General features: G+C 45.4%; 1 protein-coding gene across 7 annotated transcripts in view; it reads right to left on the bottom strand.

Annotated features, from left to right (window-relative positions):
• LOC309569543 (ryanodine receptor 3) overlaps positions 1–22,872 on the bottom strand; it is a 1,308,933-nt gene that overhangs the window by 470,515 nt on the left and 815,546 nt on the right. For all 7 annotated transcript variants that reach the window (XM_082275412.1, XM_082275411.1, XM_082275414.1 and 4 more), the window contains one exon: positions 8,686–8,748. In XM_082275412.1, the coding sequence (XP_082131538.1) occupies positions 8,686–8,748 (63 nt within the window). The remainder of the gene's footprint in view (positions 1–8,685; positions 8,749–22,872) is intronic.

The following is a 22,872-nucleotide window of genomic DNA, read 5'->3' as shown; positions in this document are numbered from 1 at the left end:
GTTCAGAGTCTTGAGATCCAAGATCGGATGAACCTTGCCTTCTTTCCTGGGAACTGTAAACAGATTTGAATAAAAACCTTGCAAATGTTCTGACTCTGGAACAGGCACAATCACCCATTGTGCTAACAGGTCCTGCACTGCTCTGAAGAAGCCCTGTAGCTGCTCTGGAGGCAGCTGTAAGTTGGAAGGAAAGAACCTTGCCGGAAGCAAGGACCGAAACTCTATCTTGTAACCGAACCAAATCAGTTTGTGAACTCATTTGTCCTGAATAAGCAAGGTCCACGGATCCGGAAAGAAACAAAGATATCCCCCCACCCCAGATATGGGTGAGGGCACCCCTTCAGGCTGGGGAAGGCTTATCTGCGGAACCAGAAGAACCAGCTTTGAACTTACCATTCCAGGGTCTCTTGGAGCCTCCCGCAATGTTACGGGTGGATCTCGAGCCCTTTTCCTATGAGCCAGCCGGATGAAAGGGTCCCTTGTGAGCCAAAAAGAAGGGACCCCGCTTACTTGCCCTTAGCAGCCTATGGAAGTAAAGTACTCTTACCTCCCGTTAGACCCTTAATGATCTCTTCCATAGACGCACCAAACAGACGGTCACCTACAAAATGAAGATCAGTCAGCACCTTTTTAGAAGCCTGGTCAGCAGACCAGTACTTCAACCAGATCATGCGGCGAAGGATCACAGCCGTTACAGAAACCCTGCTGGCCAGGGGAGCCGTATCCAGGGATGCATCACAAATATACTGTAACCCTCAGATCAACTGATCTGCCAGGTCCGCCAGCTCAGAAGGGTGTTGATCCTCCAGATCCTGGCACAAAATCTTAGCCCATTCACCTAAGGTCTGGGATACCAAGGTGATAGCAAAGACCGATTTTAAAATTGAACCAGCCACAGTGAAAAGGTACCGGACTAGAGCCTTGGCTCTTTTGTCCAGGGGATCCTTAAAAGACGGGGAATCTTCCACCGGCAAAAGTGTGGCCTTATTTAGCCTGGAAACCGGAGAGTCCACCAATGGTGGGACCGGTAATTTCTTCGGAAGACACTCCTCAAAGGGATAGCTTCTAGCAAAACCCTTAGGTATAGCAACCATGCGTTTTGGGGAACCCCACTGACTAGTGACAATCTCGTCAAAATAGGCAGGAAAGGGAAACACCTTGTTCACCTTGGAAGATTTGCTGGTACCAAATTGCACCGGCGTCGCCGACTCAGCAGTAGCTGAGTCCTCCAACTTTAAAGTTTCCCGCGCTGATACAATTAGGGCCTCCACCAGCGCTTTTTCATGCGCGGCTGCAGAGGTGGAGGTGTAACAATCCTACAGGCTCCTCAGTCAGAGGACTGCTGGCCGGAGGTAGGAGTGGAGCCCAGTGGCAAGGACCGCAGGCAGGTAGTAGGTGCAGGAAGTCTGGCAGAGGCGTGGTCAGAAAATCCGGGTTGACTACGGTGGTAGCAGTGCTGGATAACGGATGGACACTCTTTTACCAGTCTGGGGGCGTGGACGTTTTCTTCGGGAGGGTAGCCCTCCCACCCAATTAGGTATTGTAGTCTTCCCCGGTGGATCCTGGAGTCGAGAATCTTTGTGACAGCGTATTCTTCTTCACCCTGTACCCTCATGGGTGGTGAAGGGGATGAGTGGCGGCCTGTGAAGGTGTTCTCTACGTACGGCTTGAGGAGGGAGCAATGGAAGAGAGGGTGCACCCTAATGGAGTCCGGAAGATCGAGCCGGAACGTGACCTCGTTAATTTGAGCGGCTATCCGGAACGGACCCATGTATTTTTGTATATCACAGTTTTGCTGCGCTCAAATAAATGTGTCAGATAAAATAGTAATTATAATAAAAAGGCGAAAAGCAGCCAACACAAATCTTGAAATGACAGATCAAAAATAGTATACATAAAATGTGGCGCTAATCTTAAAAAAATCCAGGAGGAAAACACCAATTTCTAAGATGATCAGTGCAGATGCATGTAAAGATCCTTAGGCAGAGAGAAGTGAAGATCCTTAGTGGAAAGGAGCCACCACCAAACACCCGTACACACTGACTCAGCATTGTTGTAGGCAAACTCGGCCGTGGGGAGATGGTCAAGCCAGTCATCCTGCAGGTGGGAGCTGAAACAGCGTAGGTACTGCTCTAGGGTCTAAATAGTTCTCTCCGTCTGCCCGTTTGAATGATGGTGGAAGGAGGAGGACAGGTTCACTTTAACCCCGAGCACCAGGCAGAAGTTCTTCCAGAACTTAGAGGCAAATTGTACGCCTCGGTCGGAGACCACGTCGTCCAGGATCCCATGCAGCCTGAAGACCTCTCTGAGAATAAGATCGGCCGTCTGTTTGGCGGTGGGTAGGCCTTTGTAGGGGATGAAATGGGCCATCTTGGTGAGGCTACGACCAGGATGGTGTTTATCCCTTTTGAAGGAGGAAGGTCTACCACAAAGTCCATGGAGATCGAGTCCCAGGGGCGGGAGGGAATCGGGAGAGGTTGTAACAGACCCACGGGAGAGGAACGAGGAGTCTTATTGCGGGCACAGACCGTGCACGAGGAGATGTACCTCTTGATGTCCTCCTTGTATGTTGGCCACCAGAAGGAGCGGGAGAGAAGCTCCTGGGTCTTTCTTGTGCCTAGATGGCCGGCCAGCTTGGAGTCATGGTTGAGTTTGAGTACTTCGAGCCGTGCGATTTCAGGTACATATAACTGTAGGTCCTGATGAAACCAATGACCGTTCTTAAACATAAGGCTGACATTCCTTGTGGGGTGGGCGAGGAAGGGGTTATTTTCGTATCCTTCTTTGATTGTGCCCAAGAATTCTTTAGAGTAGGTGGCCCCTACGACCCTTCTCTCAGGTAGGATGTTGTTTTGGCCCTTGTTTCTCTGCGAGGGCTTGGAAAACATTTTGTAGAGGGCGTCAGCCTTACCGTTCTTTGATCCGGGGCGATAGGTGATGAGAAAGTTGAAGCGGGAAAAGAATAGGTTCCATCTGGCCTGTCTGGCTGAGAGTCTCTTAGCCCTGCGGATGAACTCGAGGTTCTTGTGGTCAGTTAGTACGATTATGGGGTTGGTGGCTCCCTCCAGCAGGTGTCTCCACTCGGAGAAGGCATCCTTGATCGCCAGTAGTTCCTTGTTCCTGCGGTCATAATTTTACTCGGAGGGGGACATCTGGCGGGAGAAATATGCGCACGGGTGTAGTAGCATCTTCTCCCCTGTCCATTGTGACAGAACAGCCCCCATCGCGGAGTCAGATGGATCCACTTCGACTGTAAATGGCAGCTCGGGGGTTTGGGTGGATGGAGCAGAAGTGAAGAGGAGTTTCCACTTGGTGAAGGCCTCCTGTGCCTCGGGTGTCCAGGAGAAGGGGACTGCTTTCTTGGTGAGTTGGGTGATTGGTGCTATGACCTTGGAGAAGTTCCGGATAAACTTCCGATAGAAGTTGGTGAATCTTTGTATCTCCTTCTCGTTTCTCGGAATGGGCCAGTTCATCACGGCTTGGACCTTCCCTGGGTCCATACTTAGGCCCTCTGGGGAGATGATGTATCCGAGGAACTGAGTGGTGGTTCGCTCAAGCTCACATTTCTCTAGCTTGATATAGAGAGAGTTCTGTCGGAGTCTCTGCAGTACCCTGAGGACGTGTTTGCAGTGCTGCTCGAGGTCTTCAGAGAAGATCAAAATGTCGTCCAGGTAAATGACTACAAACAGATCGAGCATGTCCCTGAGGACGTCGTTAATGAAGTGCTGGAAGGTGGCGGGAGCATTGCAGAGTCCGAAAGGCATGACTAGGTACTCGAAGTGACCATAACGTGTCCAAAAGGCGGTCTTCCATTCATCCCCAGGGTGGATTCGGACGAGGTTGTAGGCCCCTTTAAGGTCGAGTTTAGTGAAAATCTTCACTGCCCAGAGTCTCTCGAGGAGTTCTGAAATCAGTGGGAGTGGGTACCGGTTCTTTACAGTCATGTCGTTAAGCTTCCTGTACTCAATGCTGGGACGCAGGGAGGAGTCCTTTTTCTCTACGAAGAAAAAGGGGTCTCCCGTGGAGGAGGTAGAGGGCCAGATGAACCCCTTCCTTAGGCCCTCGTCCAGGTACTCTTTCAAGCCCTTGAGTTCAGGCTCCGAGAGGGGATAGATACTGCCAAAGGGTATTTCGGCCCCGGGCAACAGTTCTATAGGGCAGTCGTAGGGTCATGTGTTGGCAGCTTGTCTGCATTTTTCTTGTCGCAGACATCCTGGAACTCATGGTATTGAGGGGGTAGCAGATCCTTGATGGATAGCTTAGAGATGGTGGTGTCTTCGGGTGGAAGGATGGGTTTGTGGGAGCAATTTAGCGAGCAGAACTCGGACGGGAACCGTATGCAGAGGGTTTCCCAGTCCACGAGGGGTTGTGGGTGGCCAACCATGGGATGCCCAAGATCACCGGGAACTTCGGGGAGGCAATCAGCGAGAAGTGAATCTTCTCGTGGTGATCGGGTTCTATAAGGAGTTGTAGCTCGATGGTCTCGTGAGTGGCCGGCCCGGAGGAGAGTGGGGATCCGTCGATAGGTTTCCAGGTCAACGGGGGCTGCCTTGATTGTCAGTGGAATGTTCTTTTCGCGGGCGAAGGTTAGGTCCATGAAGTTGCCTCCCGCCCCGGAGTCTAACATCGCAGAACAGGGGAGTTGTCACCCCTCGATGTCGATGAGGATGGAGACGATGAAGTGGGATCCATGAGCCGCCGTGTTGTTATCTTCAGGGGCTGCTGGCGGGGTTGGAGTCTGTGATTGCTCCTTTAGCTCCGTGACGGCAATAGTTCTTCGAATCTTATTGGGACATTTGATGGCAAAATGACCCGGCTCTCCACAGTAGAGGCAGAGGTTTTCAGCCAGCCTTCTCTCCTTCTCAGCTGTGGATAGAGACCTACGTAGTGCGTCGACCTGCATAGGTTCAGTTGCTGACTGGGGGTCACGCTGGGCGGTAGAGGAGAAGGAATAAGTGGGTCTGTGGTTTGAGGACCAGAGTTTTCCTTCTTCCTCTCGGAGAGTCTTTGATCTATCCGGATGCATAACTGAATGAAGTCATCCAGATCGTCCGGGGCCTCTACTCTGGTGAGTTCGTCTTTTATTGATTCGGACAGGCCTCACCGGAATTGGCTCCTCTGTGCTGCTGGATTCCAGATGGTGTCCGTGACCCAACAGTGAAATTCGGCGGTATATTCAGCGACGGAGCGTCTCCCTTGCCGCAGACTATGTAGTCACGCCTCGGCTGTCGCACAGCGGTAGGGTCATCAAAGACTTGGCAGTGATGAAGTTGTTTAGGTTGTCCAGGAGCTGATTATTAGACTCCATGTATGGCGACGCTCATGCTAATGCTTCATCCGTCAAGAGATTGATCATGAATAGCACCTTCTTTTTCTTTGTGGTGAAGGGGGCCGGGTTCATCTGAAAATAGATGCGGCATTGGTTCAGAAACCCCCGATACTGGCATCTGTCGCCGCCAAATTTTGATGGAAGTGGCATGCAGGTGTCTGTGGCCGCGCCGCGGACGTCTAGGAGTTGCCTCTGTAGTTCAATAATCTCCCTCTGTTGGCTTTGGACTACGTCTTGGAGCTGGGCAAATTTCTCCTGATACGTAGTACCAAATTCTTGAAGTTCAGTGACCTGTTTACACAGAGTGGCCATTGCGGACTCCATAGTTATGGCTGATTATTCTGTAACAATCCTACAGGCTCACCTGAGTCAGAGGACTGCTGGCCGGAGGTAGAAGTGGAGCCCAGTGGCAAGGACCGCAGGCAGGTAGTAGGTGCAGGAAGTCTGGCAGAGGCGTGGTCAGACAATCCGGGTTGGCTACGGTGGTAGCAGTGCTGGATACAGGGTGGACACCAGGTAGTATTCTGATGGGGACACGGGTTCACCTGAGGTGCGGAAAGTAAGTGCTAGCTGGTTTTCACTAGAGCCCCTGATGGTGGGGATAGACTGCGCTGCAAGCTAACACCAGGTCGCGGTCCCCAGGATCACCCAGCCAGGCAGAGTGCAGGTTCGGTCCGGAGGAGGTGGAGGAGCAGACAAGGGATAACCAGAGAGAAGTCAGATGAGCCAAAGGTCGGGCGGCAGCAGTAAGCGTGGTCAGACAGTCCGGATTGGCAACGGAGGTAGCAGTTCAGTAGGTAGGTACAAAGCAGAAGAGTAGTCGGTAGTCAATTCCTGGTCAGCAGTGGATTTGTGGTAGTAGGCAAGAGCAGCAGGTGAGGAGAAGCTTGATCAAGGCTCAGGAGCTCAATAATCAGCAAGCAGGAGTGCAAGGGGCTGGATTATATAGGGAAGTACCAGGTGTAGGGAATCAAGGGTGATGAGCAAGGCTTGGCAAGACTAAGGTTGAATAATAGGCTTCAGGGAGGAATGTCCAGAGAGGACGGTAGCCTAGTAAGCAGGGCTACCGCCTGGGATGTGGCTGGTCAAGGGTTCGAATCCCGACAGGAGGACTCGTCCTCACCATTAGAGCTCTCAGCGTGCGTGGACGCAGACCCAGCGGGCTGACTTTTATTTATTTTTTTAATGAGAAGCCCCCTCCCCCCCGTGCACCATGGGCACCACAAGAATCAGTGCACCCGCGGTGCTGCATACAGCAGAGGAAGGATATTTACCCCCAGAGACTCACCACCTAAACTGGAGAGCACCAAACTCGGTCTACCACACTGCAGGAAGAGGAAACGCTGACCTGACACTAGAGGCCCCCACAGCCTCAGCACTGCATCAGACTAGAGTAAAATGGCCATCTTTGAAACTCTATGGGGAAACTAAAAACATGGCCGCTGGATTGTACAAACATGGCCGCCAAAGTCGAGAATACAGAAACCACGGCAAAATGGCGGAGCCACGCGGCGCTGCACAGGAACCTGGATCCCACTGGACTCCATGGAAAAGTCACAGACCCCAGGAAGGGACCCCCCCCCCACTGCACCCAGGTACGTACACCCCCTACAGGGGGCTGACAGCGGCAGCACCCACCACTCCTCCAGCCCAGCATCATGCAGCCCCCCTACTCAATTTCACCATAGCCCCCAAAAAAGGGGGCCAAGGGGGGAACAGAGGACAGATGAGGGCATAAAGTTAAGGGGGAACACAAGGGGGGGGAAGGACACAGGAGGGGCCTATCATACCCAGGGGGGCCCATGACCACCCCAGCAATTCCACAGGAAAGGAGGGGGGACACTACTCACCATACCATGGTCACCAGGCGGGCACCACTTCCAGCAGTCCACCGCACCATCTTGGAATGGGGGTGATGCGGCCTGAGGGACACTGCGACTTTGGTCGTGACTTTCCTCGTTACCTGGGCTTTGCAACCTCGTGAGGTGTTTCACTCGCCGGTCAGTTCCTGTCCAGTGGCACTATGTCACGGCCATCCTAGCAAGAAGCTAGTAGTTAGGTCGCACTTGCAGGCCAGACTGGGAAGACCTAAGGATCTAGGATATCCAGGGGGTCGCCCAGTCCGACTGTTAATTGCATTTCACACAGGAACAGTTGATTGTAGTTCACACAGGAACAAAAATAAAAAAAATCAATTTTAATAGGAAAAAATGCCAGGACCACAGATCCCAGCAGAGGGCCAAGACCTTACTCCTGACTAGGCAGAAAAAACAGAAGTCCTACAGCAGGAAGTGATGGTATACCCTCTGGGGCTGCCCCAGGGGAGTAACCAAAAAAGTTTCCCCCTAGTCCTACTCCTAGAGAGCGAGAGCATAAGTCCAATGGTCTGAAGACTTGAAGCTGTGTCTGTCAGTGAACGAAAGAGAAATCTCCCACTGTCAGAATAAAATAATACTGATCAACATATCAACATCAACACTGATGTCGACTTAGAAAGCCTTCCAATCTTCCACATCTGAAATTTAAACTGTGGACAAGGTTGAATGAGAAGACCCAAATAGGAATCTGGTTGGCTTCCTTTAGAGCTCCAGGACTTCTTGTTCTTGCTTTATGATTGATGAATGCCACTATAGTGGCATTTTCCAACTGATTCTACTGTAAATCTGATGACAATGCACACAAGAGTTCTATCAGTAGAGGGGCAAACAAATTGCTTGTAGCTCCAGAATGTTGACTGGGAGATGAGCTTCCCCTGTGAACAAGTCCCCTGCACCGAGACAGTATTCAGGACAATTCCCCTGCCTGTCAGGCTGGTATCTGTCATGAGGATCTTCCAGGTCAGTGGGAGGAAGAGTTTCCTCAACCTTAGGGTTGGTTGTGTAAGCTACAAAGTGCCATTAGCAGAGCTCAGTGCCTAAAGTCACATTACAGGCCAGACCTGCATCTTCCCCTGGTGACCAGGAACACCCACCAGTGCAGCGCTGAGGTGCAGTCGATCTGGAAAACTGATAGAAAAAAAAGCCCTCTTGGCTCTGCAGTGTAGAATGAAGCTTAAAGAGGAAAAGATGATTTTTTTTTTCCTCAGAGGATAAAAGAAGTTTATTATACTAAGATACTAACAAGAAGCTTGATGGGAGTGGGAGGGGTTATGCTGGCTGATCACCAGGTTTTTGTTGCTAATTCTCCTTTGGGTGGCAGTTTAACCATGCATCTCAAAATCCCTTCTGACAGTGCCCCTTAATGAATGATTAAGAAATTCCAAAGATCAGGAATGTGCTATTTGGTTCTCCTAGATGTGTTATATGATTGTTCTCTGGAACAACTTATTGTTAAATTTTAGATAAGAAATTGCATACCTGGAGCTCCCTGGAGAGGACAACATTGCTCAGATCAATTGGTGCAGGAGTGTAGCCATTGCCCTATAAAACAAAGTACATACATCTTAAGTATAATGCATAAAAAAACATTGAATTTATATTGCATTCCTTAAACTCTACTTTCCTAGTCCCTGTCTATTAATTCTTTACCTCTAGGAATATTTATAAAAAGGTCAAACTCCGCTTCTGCTTGCTGAATAAGGCTTAAAGCCAAGGGGAGAATGCAGTACTTTCAGTTATTTTTTTTAAAAAAAGGATGTTTGACCTACTGTACCTGTACATTTGAGAAGTTGGAGTACAGTACAGGACACAGGAATCCTTAATTGACCATGGGTCTCTCTCCTCCTTCAGGTAACTGGACACTTCCGAAAGCACTACTTTGTTCACACCCCATATATCCATACAGTATAGGAAGTCCACTGCATGAAATGCCGGTGTTTTAGCAAACAATCAGGAGATTACACAGAAAAGAGGGAAGAACCTGTGTCCTGTACTGTAATAGAAGGTATAGAATTTACAAGCGTGTCAGAATTCCTATTATCGTTATCCTTCAGTTCAGGACACAGGAAACGATACACAGACCATGGAATGTCCCCAGGCAATAAATCAGAGGGTGGGCAACAAACTACCTCAAAAAACAGCAAAAGGCTCTCAGGAAAACACACGGTGGGTCAACTGACCCAAATAGTTAACAGCACAAGCACCTTGCAGCTGAAGCAGGTGACAGTGAAGGCTCAAACAGCCTCCTAGCAAACAAACAGGTTTGGAAGAAGGTGAACAAAGAATTGGGTGGTGGCTCTGCACAAGTGAGAAGAACAGAAGCTAGACACTGTATAAGCCCAAGAACCTGACTCCAATAGGAGAAAAGGTGCAGGCAAGGAAGGAGGGTCCCAGACAGATGGAAGAAAGGGGGAAGAATGCCAAGGTTAGACCTCCTCAAAAAAAAGTGAAGAATCGAGGGGTCAGGTTCTAAGGAATGACATGGTGAACAGCTGTAGATGCAATGCCTGACTCCATTTCCTGAGGGGAGCAAAAATGTTATGTCATACTGTCTGCAAGGATGTGAAAGAGAAAAATAGAAATCCTTATTAAGGCAATGAGAAGAGAACCAGGGAAGCAAGAAGATCCAGCCTCCAGGATACCCAGTCCCTAAAACAGTAAAGGAAAAAGGGGAAACCAATGGAAAATTATCATTGAAAAGAGTAATGGAAAAAAGGAATTCATCAAAGGGGCAACTTAAAACAGTAAGGGGGTACTACACTTGGCAAAAGAGACACAGAAGGTCACAGAAGGCGATAAGAGAGATTCCCCTACAGTAGGTAGTATACAGCGAGTGCAAAGGTTAAGAAGAGGATAAACAAGGTCAAACCAAGACCTACAGGGTACTAAGTGCTACACAGTAAACAGTGCCAGGCAGAAGGATGGGGAACAAAAACAAATTTCAGAATGAGGATTCCTATCAGCACACTAGGTGAAAATGTCTAACAAGAAAAACTGCAAAGCTGGGAGGAAGTGATCTGCATGCCCAAGAAAAGAGCGGCTATAAACTGGAAAGAGTGTTGAACAAGGCAGCTGAACTAGTTAAGGCATACGATTTAATAAATTTAGGCAAGTGGTTGGGTAGTGTAGTGACATGGTGATTAGCATGTCTGCCTTGCAATGCTGAGGACCTGGGATCTAACCTTGGCCAAGACACAAAGTACATGCCAATGAATGGAGTATACTGTCAGGAGTATGTATTTTTAGTTGTAGATGCTCAACTGTGAGCAGGTAATCAAGAGTTAAATGTACTCCATTGTGAGTCATGCAGTTCCAGCTGCAACTATTCCCACTGCTAATTTATAAGTAAAGGCAGTCGTGAGTTCAGTCGTGAGTTCAGCAGGTCTCTTCCTGGATGCCATTTTATGTGATATAGGAAGTCTATAAAGAACATTTGTGAATGCAGCATTTTTAATAATGATACAATGAATACAATCTAAAGATGCTTGTCTGCTTTCTGTTTGTTCTATAACTGATAAGGCAGCCATGGCCAGTTGTAGGGTAGGACCTGCCAGAGAAAGGAGAACTTTAAAGGGGTCTCCAAACACCTGCCCACTAAATCTTTAAAGGGGTGGGTACCCACAACTCTCTGAGCTTGGCCAATCATTGTATAAAGCCCTACTTGCCTGATCTAGGGTGGGAGAAGCCTTTGTACAAAAGTCTCTCTTTTTCTATGCTTTAGGAAAAATGGGGGGCCTGTGCAGCACTAGGTGCATCTGTTCAGAGACGAGTATGAACTGCCTTGATCAATGAGTCCACAGTACATAGTATAGGCCAAGAAGCTAAATGAGTAATTTCTTAATTATGGCGGTGCAAAATCTTGAGCCACCTTCTAATTGTGGCTCATGAACATAGTCAATCAGGAGGAGAGGCAGAAGGGCATTTAATCGCCCCCACCGATTTCAGAAGTGGAAATAATTTCTCAGATAAGACACAATGGCAGAAAATTCTGCTTTAGACAAGTAACATAGTGCACAGTTGTAAGGGAGCCTGAGTCAGGGGGTTGAAGCGGTGTTGGTGATGATAGACCTTGCTCCAGTAAAGGGGAACTGCTATCAAGCTGAGAGGAACAAGAGTTTACTCAATGCCTGCAGTGGACTTGCCAATGTCGGTCCCATGTGCTCCCAGTCCAAAGCGTCTGTAGTCCACTACAGCTAAGCATGGATCTCCCCCCTGCAAGGGACTCACAAAATGGACCTGCATTTAGGGGGTTCAGCGCTTCCGGTATGATGGAGTCCCAACAATCCAGATCCAAACTGAGTTTCAATGCCTGTATCTCTGAGGTAATCAGCAACAGGTGGGACAGTAATCAGTTTGCATTGTTGGATGAAAATGGCAGTGAGAAATGCACAGTTAGGACTCCTATAAACACTATGCTTCCAGCCAGAGTGGAACTTCTAGTAGTGAGTTTAAAAAAGGCCACTAAATAGGTAAACGCTATATTAATGTTACTTAAGACTCTGAATAGTAAGACAATAAAAGTTAGGCAAGAACGCTAAGAGTGTAGATTACCCACCATAACCTGTGCCTTGTAAAGTGCTTGTGTGCATGCCACTGCGGTGTGTCTTTAAGGCTAAAGATGTAGTGTATACTACAGATCCATCAAGACATGCATATCCAGAAACTGGCAGGTATAAAGTTACAGGGAAAACCTGTTTTAACTTGTCTATGTTGTTGGTTCTGTTTAGGGTCCATATTCCACCTGTTATGATGGGCATACCCCCAAAGGTCATGTCTCTAATACCACACTGCATCAAATTAAATTAGTCTGCATGGCTGTCATCCAGAAGGAAGCCTCTACTAAAGATGATGCCCAAGAAAGCCCACAAACAGTATGCTGAAGACAAGCAGGCTAAGGACACGGATTACTGGAACCATGTCCTGTGGTCTGATGAGACCAAGATAAACTTATTTGGTTGAGATGGTGTCAAGCGTGTGTAGCAGAAACCAGATGAGGAGCACAAAGACAAGTGTGTCTTGCCTACAGTCAAACATGGTGGGGATGTCATGGTCTGTGGCTGCATGAGTGCTACCGGCACTGGGGAGCTACAGTTCATTGAGGGAACCATGAATGCCAACATGTACTGTCACATGATAACGACCCCAAACACACCTCCAGGATGACCACTGCCTTGCTAAAGTAGCTGAGGGTAAAGGTGATGGACTGGCCAAGCATGTCTCCAGACCTAAACCATATTGAGCATCTGTGGGGCATCCTCAAATGGAAGGTGGAGGAGCGCAAGGTCTCTAACATCCACCAGCTCCATAATGTTGTCACAGAGTGGAAGAGGACTCCAGTGGCAACCTGTGAAGCTATGGGGAACTCCGTGCTCAAGAGGGTTAAGGCAGTGCTGGGAAATAATGGTGGCCACACAAAATATTAACATAGAAACATAGAAACATAGAATGTGTCGGCAGATAAGAACCATTTGGCCCATCTAGTCTGCCCAATATATCTGAATCCTATGAATAGTCCCTGGCCCTATCTTATATGAAGGATAGCCTTATGCCTATCCCATGCATGCTTAAACTCCTTCACTGTATTTGCAGCTACCACTTCTGCAGGAAGGTTATTCCATGCATCCACTACTCTCTCAGTAAAGTAATACTTCCTCATATTACTTTTAAACCTTTGCCCCTCTAATTTAAAACTGTGTCCTCTTGTGGTAGTTTTTCTTCTTTTAAATATGCTCTCCTCCTTTACCGAGTTGATTCCCTTTATGTATTTAAAAGTTTCTATCATATCCCCTCTGTCTCTTCTTTCTTCCAAGCTATACATGTTAAGGTCCTTTAACCTTTCCTGGTAAGTTTTTTCCTGCAATCCATGTACTAGTTTAGTAGCTCTTCTCTGAACTCTCTCTAGAGTATCTATATCCTTCTGGAGATATGGCCTCCAGTACTGCGCACAATACTCCAAGTGAGGTCTCACCAGTGTTCTGTACAGCGGCATAAGCACTTCCCTCTTTCTACTGCTTATACCTCTCCCTATACATCCAAGCTTTCTGCTGGCATTTCATGCTGCTCTATTACATTGACACTTTGGGCCCAATTTGGACATCATCACTTAGGGGTGTACTTACTTTTGTTGCCAGCGGTTTAGGCATTATTGGCTGTGTGTTGAGTTATTTTGAGGGGACAGCAAATTTACACTGTTCTACAAGCTGTACACACACTACTTTACATTGTAGCAAGGTGTCATTTCTTAAGTGTTGTCACATGAAAAGATATGATAAAATATTTACAAAAAAGTGAGGGGTGTACTTACTTTTGTGAGATACTTTACTTCCTCAAGGCTGCCTAACAATTGATTCCCCCTTAATAATTAAAATAGATCATGCTGTGAAATTGTCTGATGACACTTTATTTGGGTGTCCTTACAAAAGGGGAATCCAATGGTATAGGAGTGATTTTATTGCTCTGAGCTCCAAGATGTTGATAGGGAGTTTTGCTTTCTTGGGTGACCAGGTTCTCTGAAATGTAAGAGCTTGAAAAACTCCTTCCCAGCTTGTGAGGGTGGAATTTGTTTTTATCGCCGTCCATGAAGGTGGGAGAAAGAACTATCCAATTCCCATTGCTGCATTGGTAATCCACCTACTAGGAAAGTTCCTTGCTTAACTAGGATAGAAGCAAAGGGACATTGAGATATGAAAAATATTTGTTCCAGGTCAGCAGAATGTTGTGTTGGAGGGCCCTTGAGTGAAACTAAGCAAAGGAAACAGCTTTTGAATGAGGCAATCATGAGGTTGAGAACTCACAGAGGGATGCATTGTTTGATCTTAAAAAGGAGCTCCAGGTTTCCCCAAAATAATTAAAAGTCAGCAGCTACAAATACTGTAGCTGCTGACTTTTAATATAAGGACACTTACCTATCTAGGGATCCAGCAATGTCCACACCTGAACTGATTCTTTAATTGGCTTTGGTTGCAGGCGCTGTCATCTCTAGTAAGGGAAACAGGAAGTAAAGCCTTGTGGCTTCACAGCCTTGTTTCCTAATGTGCATGCGTGAGTCAAGCTGCACCTTGTGAATGGTCCTGTATTCTTTGGAGTTAGCCTGATGAAAGCAGACAGCATGTTTACATCTGGTCACCCATAGAGCTGTCATGGGTCCACCTGTGTCCACTGGACACACACTGTACAGGCATGGATGTAAAAAAACTGCCCTTTTCAGCTCCAATTCATCAGGGGATCTGCTCACAGATCCCTTGCTGATGAGAGAAGACTCTGCAGCACTGCCACCAATAACTGAACACAAGTTTTTTTTTTTTTTTAAATACTTTGCATTCTCTGAAAGGATGTGTTGGAAACTAACATGTCACTGCCCCATTCACCCCAATGAATCAGAGAATGCCCTGTATTTATTAAAAAAAAAAAAAAAAAAAACATACAAGGTGTTTAGTGAATAGTGAAAATGCTAAGCGAGCAACCCCCTATAGTTACTATGCAAAAGAAAAGGGATCTGAAAAATCATGGCCATCACTGTAGCAGTACGGACTACTATAAGGTTTGACAGCTTGTAACAGCGGTCCCTCAGAAAAGAGATGTGCATATTTACATTGGTCCAAGTTGGTCCAATGAAACTATGTAGTAAAAATCATTTCTGCGGGTGAACTTTAACCACTTCCCCACCAGGCCTATTTCGGACACTTTGTGTTTACAAGTTAAAACCAGTATTTTTTCCTAGAAAACTACTTAGAACCCCCAAACATTATATATATATTTTTAGCAAAGACTCTGGAGAATAAAATGGCGGTCCTTGCAATATTTTTTGTCACGCGGTATTTGCGCAGCGGTCTTTAAAACGCCATTTTTTTGGGAAAAATTACATTTCACTGCATTTAAAAAATACTAAACAGTAAAGTTAGCCCATTTTTTTTGTATATTGTGAAAGATGATGTCATGCCGAGTAAATAGATACCCAACATGTTACGGTTTAAAATTGCCCCCCCCCCGTGGGATGGCGACAAACTACGGTCAATAGAGATCTCAATAGGCGACAATTTAAATTTATTTAACGGTTACCAGTTTAGAGTTAGAGTGTAGCTCTTTTTTTTAAATTATTGCTCACGCTCTGACGATCGCGGCGATACCTCACATGTGTGGTTTGAACAGCGATTTCATTCGCGGCTCGACTTCCGTATACATTTTTTTTGTGCGCGAGCTAACGGTGATCGGGGCGGCTAAATTTTTATTTTTTTTCCCATTTATTTTATTTATTTTTTTAACTTTATTACAGTTTTAAAAAAAAAATAAAAAATCTGATCACTTTTATTGCTGTCACAAGCAATGTAAACATCCCTTGTGACAGCAATATGCAGTGACAGGTACACTTTATGGAGGGATCGAGGGTCTAAAAGACCCTAGACCCCTCCACTACACTTCCCTGTATGCAAAACGCTGTTTACAGCACACTAACCCGGAAGTGACGTCATGGACGCCGCCTCCGGGTTACGTCATCGGAGACCCGATCGATGCCGTTTCCGGCATTCATCGGGACTCCATCCAGCCGGCGGACGCTAGGGGCTCCCGGTGGGACGGGAGCCCCGGTAAAAGACGCGGAAGGCGGCGGGAGGGGGGGACGTCCCCTCCCGCTCACCCGGGTAACGATCGAGCGGCTCCCGAGCCGCATCTATCGGTACCGACGGAAAGCCGACCGTCGGCTTCAAACAACGGTACCGGGATGATGCCTCTAGCTAGAAGCATCATCCCGGTATACCCCCGCAAAGTTTAGGACGTCATATGACGTCCACCTAGGGGGAAGTGGTTAAAACGTTCTTTCTTCCTTCTCTCTCTTTTCTTCTATACTTCCTTCCTTCTCTTTCTTCCTTTCTTTCCTTCCTTACTTTCTTGTCCAGGTTTTTAGTCCAACTGTACAATGGAATGGACAGCCTCTGCAGGGCTCTATCCTCGCTGCCTGTCAATATTATCATGGCTTTGAAGCAGGCTGATTCCACCTACAGCTGGAAATGGGAAGCCGTTGTGAGCAGCCTCTTCTGCCTGGGGGACTGAGCAGGTATACAGTATATGTAAGTCTGCTCACAGGCAGTGGCTAGTGAGCCTGTGTTGATGTTTACCCCCACCTCTGTGGGGTGGCTGATGCAGCTAGCCCTGCGATGCGGGAGGAGATTGTCTTGTTTACCTGGTGCCCAATGTCCAGTAGGCTGCACATCGAAGCCTGTCGGGGCAGGCTTTTGGAAGCTGATCGTAGTGGTGGGCTTAAGCACAGTATGGCCATATGGTGTGACCAAATCCCCATATTTACTTTATAAGAGCAGGTGTTTTAAAATAGCCTTGCAAGATTTAAAAACAACTTTTTTCTGTGTATGTGTGCGCTATTATATTGTTCAATTTGTATATTGGTCTTTTAGCAGCACCAACCTGAGAATTGTGCATTTAGGGTGTGCCCCCAATATCTTTTTTGTTTTTTGTCTTGTTTACCTGGTGCCCAATGTCAACTAGGCTGCACATCGAAGCCCGTCGGGGAAGGCTTTTGGGAACTGATCACTAATCCGAAAGCCTGAAGAATCTGCATAGTTATTTAGACATTTACAGACAGTTGTGAGGGAGATGAATTCTTTAGAAGGTGGTTGTGTAGGTACATGGTAGCCTGGATGCACTGAGTTCTTAAGAGGGGAGAAAAGGTGCAAGTACCTATGTAAATATCCTGGGTGTAGAGAATTGGCCAAATGACAGTGCAACAAATTGAAAGAGTTTGTCTCCTACTGCAAAGCACAGAAAGTGCTGATAAGTTGAGTAAGTGGCAAAATGGAGGTAAGCATCTTAAATGTCTACCGATGACAAGTCTCAGAGAAGCAATAACTACCTTGCAAATTCCATGAGAAACTTGTGAATGCAAAGGTACTTGTTGACGTGTTTAGGTCTAGGATAGACTGAATAGCACCATTGGGTTTGGAACATATTTGAACAGAACAGGATCCTTTAAACCTGTCCGCCAGAGGGACCAACCACTTATGAGATAAGATGGTTTAGGACAGTTTGTAAATCTTTGAAAAATTTTGGTTGGTTTGAGAGAAAAATAAAATGAAGGGGTACAGTTTTAAACTCGATTTTTACTCCTTTAAATTCTTAGATTGAACCTATAGGTCTAGAAAGTTTCTGAACCAGAGGAATGCAAACTGTAGCAGACTCTTAGGAGTAAGAGTGCCCCTTCATTGGCTGACTTGGTGGGCTTTGTGTTACAAGTATTGTGCTGAAAGGATAAGCTGGGTTTTGGTTTCAAAGATGAAGCCTGAGAAGAACAGTGTGGCGCTCTGTGTATTGAGGAAGTAGAAGCTCCTGAAAAGGTAGCTTTGGAGCCTTCTGCTATGGGAGTAGGATCTTTCCTCCTGTGGCATCTTTTATGATTTTGTCAAGTGCCTCACCAAAGAGACGTCCTCCTTCAAAGGCATACAAGTGAGGTGTCTTTTATGGGCAGCTTTCGCTGACCAGGCTTTCAGCCATAGGATTATTTGCATATGGACAGAAATAAAAGCCATTGTGTCATGACTTGTTCTAGGGCATCAACACAGAAAAGTAAGTTGGTGATAACAGTGTCACCTATCTTGTGATGTAACACCAGTTCATTCACCTAAAACTAAGCTCTGAAAGGTGGAAATCTTACCGCCAAGTTTGAACGTTTTAACACTCTAGTCAAACTGATAGGTAAGTTGTTAAAACAAATACTATTCAGGAGACACTTTTAAGTGTGCTGCAAGTAGTGGTAATTTTAAAAGGGAAGTATGGAATTTAAAAAAAAAAAAACATTTATACTCACCTAAGTAGATGTAGCATCGACCCGATGCTGCATCTGTTCCCTGCTGGCACTGCACTGAGAACTGAGCAATAAAAGACCGCCGGGGGGGGGGGGGGGCAAGTCCAAAAGCTTTGCAAGTTTCAATTGAATTACCTGAATTTATCAGTTTATAACCCAGGGTCCATGAATATCCAGCCTATATTCTGTACTGTATGATTAAGACAAAGTATTTATTACAAAGTTGGAAAACCTTGTTGTTGTGCCTTGTTACCAGATGGATGCAAAGATGTCTGCATGTTAGATATACAGAAGACAACAAAGCGCATGGAAAAATCATTGTGCATGGAATTTGGTTGCCTGAAAGTTCAAGTAGGCCTAAAATGGGACACAGACCTTAGAAGATGGTTGAATATACAGGCACAATCAACACTAGAAAAGGTATTTCTGGCTTTCTTATATGAATACATGTGAAAAGTTTGGTTGCCTGAGTATAGCATGTTCATGATATGTAAGTGGAAGTCAGAATAGGCAAAATAGCTTATCTCAGGGGAACAACAGTGACTGGGCAAGTAACAGGCTGGGATGGGGGAAAAATCTTTGCTACTGCATACAAATGTTTGTTATCTGTTTCAGCCCAAAACAGCCTAATCGCCACACCATTAGCATAAACATATGGTAAGGAAAGCCTTACATTCATGTTGAAATGACAGCTAATAGTCTTGTGGTGGTCAGATTATATCCTCATGATCGGTCACCTTATTATGTATGCACTCAGATTAGCGGATATATAGTACAAATGCAGCAAGGGGCTCTAATCATTTGTTCCTAAAATACACATACTGTACAGTGCAATAAAACAAAGCACAATAAATATTATGTTAAATAAAGTATGTGCAGCGCTAAGTGGTACATTTAGTGCTTAAACAACCAAGTTACAGCATTAAAAACTGGGGACAATACACCCAAGTGTTGTCAAATGCTTCTCCACAATGATCTCCCTCCACCAATTTACGCACTCACCAGAAGATAAAATAAGATGAGCCTTGTACTGTTGTTAAACGGTATGGTGAATATGTGGTCCGCTGTGCTGGTTCCATGATCACTTCCAATGGGACATAGAATGTGTAAAGAAGCTCACCAACGGGAACCAAAGTAGTGCTCATATAGTGTAGTATTTATTGAATAAAGAAAGATAAGTACAAAAAGTGAAAAAGAAAGGTACCTGTACACATGGCCATAAAAAAATGTACAGAAAAAAACCCTGCTCCTACCACGAGAACGCGGCGGCAATGACGTCAGCATGTAGGCCCATCCCGACGCATTTCATGCTCAAACACATTATCAAGGGATCCGCCTATCACTGACGTCTTGTTAGTGAAACATCTTTTGAAACACCGGAAGTAGCGCGGCCGCCATGTTCTTGAGGACTGGAAGTACATCCGTCCATATATCTGAAAGGTCTTATATCACCATGAGTCTAGAGCATGAACTGAATATATGTACGACCGCCATTTCATTGGAGATTAAGAAGAAACATAAGCATTATTTGTACACAGCAGCCAGAAGTATCACCCTGTGCTAATTGGTATAGCAGGCCGCTGTGTAAAGTGAAGATAGGATTACATAAGATCAAATATGTAAAAAAAAAAACCTTTGTAAACAATATGCGGGACAGTGATTTGTTAAAGACAACCATATGTATGTATAGGTAGCAAAACTGCCCAATAATCTCAATCTATCTATAGTGAAATTGGGTGCACTTAAGGATATAGGTTTTTGTTTCCCTGCATATAACACATTTTCTACATGGGAGGAAACCTGTAATATCTGTGATAAGTATTGTTTTAATGGAGGCACTACGCTTGTGCTAGTCTATCTTTATAATCCTACTTACCTGGAAATGTTGGGATGAAAAGTTAGTAATAAAAAGGGAAAAAAAATCACCTGTTGGCTGTTCTCTACGTTTCTCTACAAGTAAGGCCTCTCTACTCATAATAGCTACTTCCTGTATGATATTACCTAATTCCCCAGCATCATACCCTTTTTCCATAAATCTCTCTTAATATTTTGTATTGGGCATACAAATCTGTTAGGTTAGAACAGTTTCACCTCATTCTAATAAATTGACCAACTGTTTAGTGGAATATATCCATTTCTATCTGTGGGCTTGAAAAAAGACTTAGTTGAATTGGCTGTGCCCATATTAAATAGAGTGAGATCTAAAAAAATGGATCTCCACTTGGCTACAAGGCTTAGGGAGCATGTATAGAACATCAAAATAGGTTTTAAGTGTAGCACCCTCCTAGGTAATATCTTTTTGGATTCTTTCTGCTTACCAGAGGGATTGCCAGGTAAATCTATATTGTTCTCTGCCTACCAGCAAGCAGCATCTGCTAGTAAGGTCAGCTCAATGTGCTCAGGTGCAACTCAGTTTGTCTGCAGTGTTTCACACTGGTCAAATAGGGAGGCATATTGGACAGTGACAGGAAACCTGACAAATGAGTGCACAAGCATTTAGTACAGTCCTGGTGATTTGCAGAAAAAAGTGCATCGGTGCATGCTGGGAATATTGTATAAATGCCAGGGGCACATGTGCTTGGGGTCTTTCAGCTGGAGAGCAGAATCCCGGAGGGAGGGGGTGGATGCCTCCTCCTTTGTAGAAGTTGCCATGCGGCCTCAGGTAGTTGACCTGAGGGCCTAAAGAGCTAAGGAGCTGAACCCAGAGGTCCTGTAAAGCTGACTGGAAGAGAGACACTGAAAGGATCCGATTCTGCATACAGTGAGTACAGATCTGTGTCAAGGGGCCCGACCTGAGGGTGGCCATTGCTGAAGCTAAAAGAGTCAGTGTAAGAGATGCTAGAGAGTGCCCTGAAGATAATGTAGTTCACCAAGTCTATTTCTGGGGAAAGAGCAAGGAGACTTAACCCTTTCCATACACGTGGCAGTATGGTCAAGCAGTGTGACTGCTTCCACAAGCAACCTGGTGAGGCCAAGTGAGAGTTGTCCTTATCAACTGTATATAGTTACAGTAGTTACAGTTGGAGTATTCCACTATTCCCTTCTCCCATCCAATCCACAATAAATACTAAAAACCAACACCCCTGGATGAGCCATTGGGAGTAAGGATGAATGTGTGAACTGTACCCTAAGTGACTGTCTACTGGTAATCAGAGGACAATCAGAGGACAAGTCAACAAGTCATCATATAGCAAACCCTACGGAGACAGTGCTACATAAGGAACACCACTTATCAGCACATTTTAGAAGGTTCCATAGGAGAGACGTAGCCAGCTGAAATTTATAGGGATTGATGTGGTTAACCCACATTGAAGATGGAGCAACAGAAAGAGGGAAGTGTTTAGGAAGGAGACCCAATGTGTATACAAAATCAACTGCCTCATCCCCAAGGGTCTCAATGTGGATCTGGACAGTAACTGCTTCCTAGACAATAGTTAATCACCCCCTAGGTTGAGATAAGGGGGTCTTGCTCTTTTTGGTATTGTACTATAGATATACGGACCGATGCACATCCAGTCCTCAAGAACTTGGTTGCCGTGCTACTCCCAGTTTTTCACAAAATGGCAGTTTTTCTACCTCTGTGGTCTGGTCTGTGGTTATTTAAACAAGTCACTAACAAGACGTCAGTGATAGGCGGATTCCTTGATAATGTGTTTGAGCATGAAACGCGTTGTTATGGGCCTACGCGATGACAACATTGCCGCCCCGTTCTTGTGGTAGGAGTGGTGTGGAAGTTTTTTTATGGCCATTTTACCCATGTGTACATGTACCTTCCTTTTATTCAATAAATACTACACTATATGAGCACTACTTTGGCTCCCATTAATGAGCTTCTTTACACAGTGTATTTCCCATCGGAAGTGATTGTGGAACCCGCACAGGAGACCACATATCCACCATACCGCTTAACAACAGTACAAGGCTCATCTTATTTCATCTTCTGTTGAGTGTATAAATTGATGGAGGGAGATCACAGTGGAGAAGTATCTGAAAACACTTTGGGTGAATTGTCCCCTGTTTTCAATGCCATTACTTTGTTGATGTCTGGTGAGTGTTCTGACACTCCACACTTACCATTGGAGGAGTTCTTTAGATATACTGGATAACCCAGCTGTTATTTTACTGTTCATTTTCGTTTGGATTCACCATTTGGACTTTTTTATTAATAGCTATTCACGCTGAACTTTTGATCACAACCTGGTGGCTCAGTTCCACTGTTTGGACATTTTTATTTGTTTAAGCACTAAGCAGCATGTACCACCTATTAGCGCTGTCCATACTTTATTCAAAATTGTTTTCTAAAAGTTGTACATTCACCTTTTTTTTTGTGCCAGCTGCCGTACACCTCAATATATCATGCACTCACTTTATTTTGGAATTTTACAATACATAATATGTCAGCCAAATCTACCTTAGCCCCCCAGTCTTTGATAGATTGGACTCTATTCTAGATGTTCTGTGCTCTGGCAAAAATTCTGATTTGTAGTGGGACTGATCAAAACTTTACATACATAAATGATTAAATGCAGTTATAGTACAACCACATTCATTACCCTACAGATTTAATTCAGTGGCCTTTATGTACATATTGAGTGGAAATTGTGTTTTTACTTTCAGATTCCTTTTTGTGGATTTTTTTTTTTTTTAAGTTTACCACTGGGCAAAAATAAACAAATATGTATGCACAACAGGGCTCACCTTAAACATGATCAATCTTCTTTGTGTTATCCTGCATTTCAGCGTATATATATATATCAGTGTTGGGGTAGTTACTCAAAAAATGTAACTAGTTACTTCTGTAAATTGTAACGAGATTACTTTACTAGTTACTGCATTTGAAAAGTAACTTCACTACTTAT

Source organism: Pelophylax lessonae (genome assembly GCF_965119305.1).
Source record: "Pelophylax lessonae genome assembly, chromosome: 13".
NCBI classification, from domain to species: domain Eukaryota; kingdom Metazoa; phylum Chordata; class Amphibia; order Anura; family Ranidae; genus Pelophylax; species Pelophylax lessonae.
The sequence above is the reverse complement of the archived record's forward strand: the minus strand, read 5'-3'. Positions and strand labels throughout refer to the sequence as shown.